General features: G+C 44.1%; 1 protein-coding gene across 1 annotated transcript; it reads right to left on the bottom strand.

Annotated features, from left to right (window-relative positions):
• Window positions 1–2,228: 2,228 nt before the first annotated feature.
• On the bottom strand, window positions 2,229–7,174 carry NDUFA6 (NADH:ubiquinone oxidoreductase subunit A6). The gene is made up of 2 exons (XM_009647785.2): window positions 6,689–7,174; window positions 2,229–5,335 (listed from the first exon to the last, which is right to left on the bottom strand). The coding sequence occupies exons 1-2, from the start codon at window positions 6,830–6,832 to the stop codon at window positions 5,204–5,206; spliced, it is 276 nt and encodes a 91-aa protein (XP_009646080.2). The 5' UTR covers window positions 6,833–7,174; the 3' UTR covers window positions 2,229–5,203.
• Between the last annotated feature and the right edge of the window lie 6 nt (window positions 7,175–7,180).

Genomic DNA, 7,180 nt, shown 5'->3' on the forward strand with positions numbered 1-7,180 from the left:
GTTTTGCCCCTGCGGCGCCAACCCGTTCTTCCCGCTGCTCGCCCGGCCCTCTGCCCGCCGGCGGAGCCGGGCGTAGGTAGGTGCAGCCGGAGTGCAGCTTGCTGGTAAAGATCAGTCTTTTTTCCAACCGACTCCTTGCAGACGCCCTTCGGCCTCCTCAGAGTGTTCAGCGTTGTCATCCCTTTCCTGTACGTCGGGACTCAGATCAGCAAGAACTTCGCAGCCCTACTTGAAGAACATGATATCTTTGTCCCAGAGGATGACGACGACGATGATTAAAGGGTTTGTCATTAACATCACCGGCAATCTAATTATTTGTGCTTCCTGTTTGGCTTGGGGCAGGGAGGAGAATCCCGGGCTAGGAAATACAGACGGCGACCGCTTGAAAGGTGCGGTTGCAGTTAAACACACGGACACCTGCAGCCCTGTTGCCTCTGGCTACGGACTTTTTGGTGCCTTTATCCCTGGAGTAGGCCAGGCTGGTATCTGAATGTGAAATCTCCACAACCTGCGTTTGCTAGAGATCCTAATAAACTGCTGGCGTTTTAGGTCATGTCATTCTAATCAGAAATAAACTATAGTCGGTGAGGTTCTATACTGCAGACAGAAAAGAGGGACTTATTACATGTTTATTACGTGTTATTACATGTTTACCTGTTTAAAAGTCTTCTGCTAACTCGCAGAATGACTGTTTTTAAAAAGAATCACTCATTGTATGAAATTCTGATATAAAGTGAAAAGTTTAAAAGAACTCCAGAACCCATCCCATCAAACTGTCAGGTGGGTGTTACAGCACTGACCCCTGGGGGAGCTGGACCATTGAGACTCATTGGATAAAGGAAGAGCAGAAACAAGTCACCTTTATCTACAGTGCACTACGCTACATTTTCCTCCATTTTACATGATTCCATTTGCCTTGCCCTTGTGTAAAGACTCGAGTTTGGGAGTATTTCTTCATAGGACCAGGAAGACATTTTAAAGAAGTTGTTGTAAATAGTGTTGCTTTGTAATCGGTTTGGTGGATGTATTGCATTTGATAAAGGGATTTCCCAGCAGGCAGTGTGCAGCTAAAAACAGAGAATTAAAAGACGGTAAAGACTGCCACAGCCTGTTAGAAACTCCTTTCATGTAACCCCCCACCTTGCGTGGTTTGGGCAGCAGGTACCGGCTCAGCACAGCATATCTGAAGAGTAACGGCTTATTATTCTATTTGCAGAACTATAATGGAAGAACAGAAGGGAGAAAACCATTGACAAAGCAATGGTTCCAACATCTGTCACCTGTGTTTTGTCCTTCCTAAATGGGACAGGGGGCTCTGCATCCCCTTTGCCAGTGAGTGCCCTGCACGTGTCTGTATGACGGAAATCTGTACATCAGGGCTGAAGGAAGTGCTTGATAGGCCCTGCATCCTCGCACACACACACTCACCTCATCAAAGACTGCTTGGGATTCCTTTTATTAGCAGTACGAGAAACACTTAATTAAAAGATCAAGAGATTGAGATACGTGGCTTTGGTCTTGTGTTTTTAATAGGTTATCTGCCTACAACCTAGCATTTCTGTATTAACCTTTCTACCTCCGTATGTCTGTTCCAGTAGGAGGCTCTCCTCATATTTATTTCCTCTTATGAGTCCTTTCAGTACTCATCCACAGCACAACAGGAATCCTAGAGGAAGCAGCAGCCTCACAACACAGCCCTGTTAAAGAACAGAGTTCACAGTGACACTGGCACTGCACTTCAGGTGATGTTCATTTACAACCCAGCACTATGCAGGTGTGTCTGACAGAGACCATTATCATTAATTTCACCTCACTGAGGATTAAATACAGTATTATCTTTGCAGAGCTAAAAGGTTTGAGGGGGTTTGGTAAAAGGTTAAGATCAGGAGTGGCAAACTAGCTTGCTGATGCGTGTTACAGCATTTAATCTATGAACAGTGAAAACCTCTCAACGCTCTGGCTCCAAGTACCTCGTATTTCCTAGGTAGTTCAGTACTTCCTTCTCTATGAGCCCTAAAACATTTATTTTCTTAACAGTGTGTAAACTTCAACACTTTTTTTCATCAAAGTCTTTACTACTGCAATTAAATCCTTGCATAATAGACTTAAAAGGTCTTCTCTGCTGCCGGGGCACGCGTAGCATTTCAAGTCACATCAGACCAGCTGTTCTGTCACACACATTAGCACAACATATAGTTCAAACAGCCCCATTTGGCTACGGACTTTTTGGTGCCTTTATCCCTGGAGTAGGCCAGGCTGGTATCTGAATGTGAAATCTCCACAACCTGCGTTTGCTAGAGATCCTAATAAACTGCTGGCGTTTTAGGTCATGTCATTCTAATCAGAAATAAACTCTAGTCGGTGAGGTTCTATACTGCAGACAGAAAAGAGGGACTTATTACATGTTTATTACGTGTTATTACATGTTTACCTGTTTAAAAGTCTTCTGCTAACTCGCAGAATGACTGTTTTTAAAAAGAATCACTCATTGTATGAAATTCTGATATAAAGTGAAAAGTTTAAAAGAACTCCAGAACCCATCCCATCAAACTGTCAGGTGGGTGTTACAGCACTGACCCCTGGGGGAGCTGGACCATTGAGACTCATTGGATAAAGGAAGAGCAGAAACAAGTCACCTTTATCTACAGTGCACTACGCTACATTTTCCTCCATTTTACATGATTCCATTTGCCTTGCCCTTGTGTAAAGACTCGAGTTTGGGAGTATTTCTTCATAGGACCAGGAAGACATTTTAAAGAAGTTGTTGTAAATAGTGTTGCTTTGTAATCGGTTTGGTGGATGTATTGCATTTGATAAAGGGATTTCCCAGCAGGCAGTGTGCAGCTAAAAACAGAGAATTAAAAGACGGTAAAGACTGCCACAGCCTGTTAGAAACTCCTTTCATGTAACCCCCCACCTTGCGTGGTTTGGGCAGCAGGTACCGGCTCAGCACAGCATATCTGAAGAGTAACGGCTTATTATTCTATTTGCAGAACTATAATGGAAGAACAGAAGGGAGAAAACCATTGACAAAGCAATGGTTCCAACATCTGTCACCTGTGTTTTGTCCTTCCTAAATGGGACAGGGGGCTCTGCATCCCCTTTGCCAGTGAGTGCCCTGCACGTGTCTGTATGACGGAAATCTGTACATCAGGGCTGAAGGAAGTGCTTGATAGGCCCTGCATCCTCGCACACACACACTCACCTCATCAAAGACTGCTTGGGATTCCTTTTATTAGCAGTACGAGAAACACTTAATTAAAAGATCAAGAGATTGAGATACGTGGCTTTGGTCTTGTGTTTTTAATAGGTTATCTGCCTACAACCTAGCATTTCTGTATTAACCTTTCTACCTCCGTATGTCTGTTCCAGTAGGAGGCTCTCCTCATATTTATTTCCTCTTATGAGTCCTTTCAGTACTCATCCACAGCACAACAGGAATCCTAGAGGAAGCAGCAGCCTCACAACACAGCCCTGTTAAAGAACAGAGTTCACAGTGACACTGGCACTGCACTTCAGGTGATGTTCATTTACAACCCAGCACTATGCAGGTGTGTCTGACAGAGACCATTATCATTAATTTCACCTCACTGAGGATTAAATACAGTATTATCTTTGCAGAGCTAAAAGGTTTGAGGGGGTTTGGTAAAAGGTTAAGATCAGGAGTGGCAAACTAGCTTGCTGATGCGTGTTACAGCATTTAATCTATGAACAGTGAAAACCTCTCAACGCTCTGGCTCCAAGTACCTCGTATTTCCTAGGTAGTTCAGTACTTCCTTCTCTATAAGCCCTAAAACATTTATTTTCTTAACAGTGTGTAAACTTCAACACTTTTTTTCATCAAAGTCTTTACTACTGCAATTAAATCCTTGCATAATAGACTTAAAAGGTCTTCTCTGCTGCCGGGGCACGCGTAGCATTTCAAGTCACATCAGACCAGCTGTTCTGTCACACACATTAGCACAACATATAGTTCAAACAGCCACATTTTCTCCCTTATTATTTGGGACTGCTTTTGATGTTTGCTCTGTAACTCTCCAGCATAGCTGCCAAGAGAAAAGGGAGGCTGCAATCCGAGTAACCCCAACAGCTGTAGCTGAAGGCAGCTGGCAGGTTCTTGAGTCACTCAGTATCTGAGTTGCCCCTCCTTCTGAGGCCTTCTAAGAAGCGGTTGCTCAGTTCATCTGTTCCTGGCAGCCAAACACATCCCTGCTCCTGTTTTCTATGCTGACACACTGCTTACCACTGCTTTATCCCACCATCTCTCCTGGCCCCTTCCTGGCTGCATTCCTTCTTCAACTCTGTCCTTAAAAACACCCCACTTCCAAAGTTCCTAGGTGGCCATATGTACACATCTTCAAGGAGTGCTGCTTTACAGTCCTCATATGGAGAAAGAAGGCCCCAATATTCAGGATAAAAAGAAGTTTGAGCGAACTACAAGGATTCACTGCTGGTCACACATGGGGGAGCTCCAGCACCGAGTTACCTGCTGAAAACACGTTCTGTCAGAACAAGTTCTCCTTACCCTGCTGAAAAGCAAGCAATTCATTCCTGATTCAGTTAAGGAGGTGATGATAGGACACCACCTTCTGCTAAGCATCAGAAGCTCTTACAGAGCCTCCCTATTCTAGGCAACAGTACAAACGCCCATTCTTCCACATAATTTCACTTTGCAGCAGGGAAATGGACTCTGCTCATCTTTTTATTGCACAAAGGGCTTCATTGGCCTATTGGATTTTACACCATTCTCTGCAAGGAAGTAAACAGAGAACAGCGTCCAAGTGAAAAAAACCACAAGGTCAACAAAGTCATAGCACAAAATTGCAAAACACTGCAGCAATACAGGTGGGCCTCAAGCCCAAGAATGTTTCTGCAACTACGCTGGCTTTTCCACTCTTTCTTCCAGAGAGCTAACACCTACGCACAGGGCTGCAGGCTAGGCAGAAAGCCCCACAGCCAGATTGTGTTGTGGTTATTCAGCAGACACTTCAGGGCAAGTGATGGGACAAACTCCATCCACTGAAAATATACATTGGCAAAAGCCAGGAAATCACAGCTCTTCGTACAGATCACAATGGCTTGCAGAGTTCAGAGCTAGTCATTTGGCTCCTAATATGCTATGCAATCTTTCTGTACAGATTTTTTTATTTACTATATAGAACTTTATTTGTAATACGAGGCAGGAAGACACAGAATCAATCTCTCAGGGATCATGGCCCGCGTAGAATTTGGACAGAAAGTCTTTGGGTCGTGGGGTTTCCGTCTCATGGAAATACCTCATGATGTGAGTCCGCTGCTTCCACACCTGAATGGTTTCTTGAAGATCCATTTTTCCCTGCACACAGACAAAAGAATTTTAGAATAGTCCTCAGTTAGAGCCCAAGTCTAACTACAGCCCTATGAAAGTTATTTGAATGCACTTAGAAACACCCTTAAGGTAGCTGCATCAACAATTCTGTACTCCTAAAGACTGCCTGCATCACCCATACTGTGACACAAATATATATACTGTTCATGCCTTGTGACTTTATTGCTTCATGGCCTATATTAACAAGTTGCTTGTCCCTACAGTGCAGCTTCCCAGCCCTGGGGAAGAGGCAGGGAACCCTGCCCCCTTCTTAGAATGTGCCTTGTTTCTCTCATGACCAGCAATCCTGTGAAATTCTACATAACATTCCTAACTTTCATGCACCTCTATTTAATTTTTTTTAATAGCGGCAAGTTAACTGTAAAACTAAGTAAAATCACTGCTAAGTGCTTTGTACCAGCATTGCTACCAGAGGGATACTACACATAACTTCTTCATGACTCCAGTCTATGAATTATTGTACTGGTTTCGGAGGATAGCAGCACAGGGCAAAATGAGACTGCCTGGAATTGTCACCTACTGTATTATCTAGGATTCTGTTGCCAGATTTTTTTCGTCCTGTAAAGACAGACTAACTGCCTTGAAATGCAAGACATACAACATTGCTGCAAGGACAGCAGTCTTTGGTTGGAAGCTCTCTAATGCGTTAGAACTGCAGAGGTCAGTTATCATTGCTCAGACCCATTTTGAAGCCTTGCCCTACTCCTGGTATGCTGACTGTTGCTTTGCACCGGCAGGTCTCTCAGGCCTGAGACATAACCAGATGCGTCACAGAGTTAGGGCGTTTTGCCACCCAAAGCCAGCCTCCCACCAAGTACTGCCACTCTAGCGTTATGTTTTAGAATTGGCGAAGAAAACCACATCCTAATCTAAGGAAGTACTGTAGGGAGCAGAACGGTCATTTTTAATGGTAAACTAGCTAGCAGCATCTTTTTCTCCTTTCTTTGACTGCCACTGTATTTAAACTACCTTTTTAAGATATTTACCATTTAGGTATTTAAACTACTATTTTGCTTGCCATACACTTCCTTTTTCAGACATCCGCAAACTGGAAGAGCCAGTACACTGACTGACAGAAATCTGTATTCTAGCAACTCTTGACTTAGGTGAGTTAAGACTCTATCCCTCTGCATGCTAAAGCAGCTTGATCCCTTATCAACAGGTTTGTTGACAGAGATAAAACAATCTGGATTGCAAGAGACAACTCCTCCATAGCGCAAGCTGAGACAAAACTGTCTCTCTCCTCCATCACACTCACCACCAGTTATCCACTCTCATGTTCTGTGCAGCTTCAACAAAACAGAAATAACTTGTCTGTACCTTAATAACCAGCATGTCTATCACCCGTGGATCTGTAACATGGGCATTCTTCATGAACATCTCCCGCACCTTGTTACGCCCCTGTTTCACCGTGATGTCCAGCTGGTATAGGTGTACTAGGAAAAACAGAACACCCATAGACATCAATCTATATTGCTTTTCATTTTTTCCACTGACAAAGTGCAACTCAACACTACAAAACGCTACACAGTCAGTTGTTCTTGCAATGCCTGCCAGTTCACTAATTTGATTAATTTAAAGCAAATAAGCAACACAGCCCTGGTGTGAGTCCCAGTGTAACTTTAAGGAAGCAGGCAATCATGCTGCACACCCCCGTTCTGGAGAATTAAAGGTAGATTTCTCTTTTGCTTAGCTGGGAAAACCAAGTGGCAAGCAAGGCATGAGAAGAACCGGGGTTTTTCGTCCAGACCTCCCTCAGCCTCCGGCAGGGGACGCAGCCGGGCCGGGGAGGGCAAGGCAAACCCGGCGGGC

The sequence above is a fragment of the Egretta garzetta genome, unplaced genomic scaffold (assembly GCF_000687185.1).
Source record: "Egretta garzetta isolate BGI_Z169 unplaced genomic scaffold, ASM68718v1 scaffold51, whole genome shotgun sequence".
In the NCBI taxonomy this organism is placed as follows: Eukaryota; Metazoa; Chordata; class Aves; order Pelecaniformes; family Ardeidae; genus Egretta; species Egretta garzetta.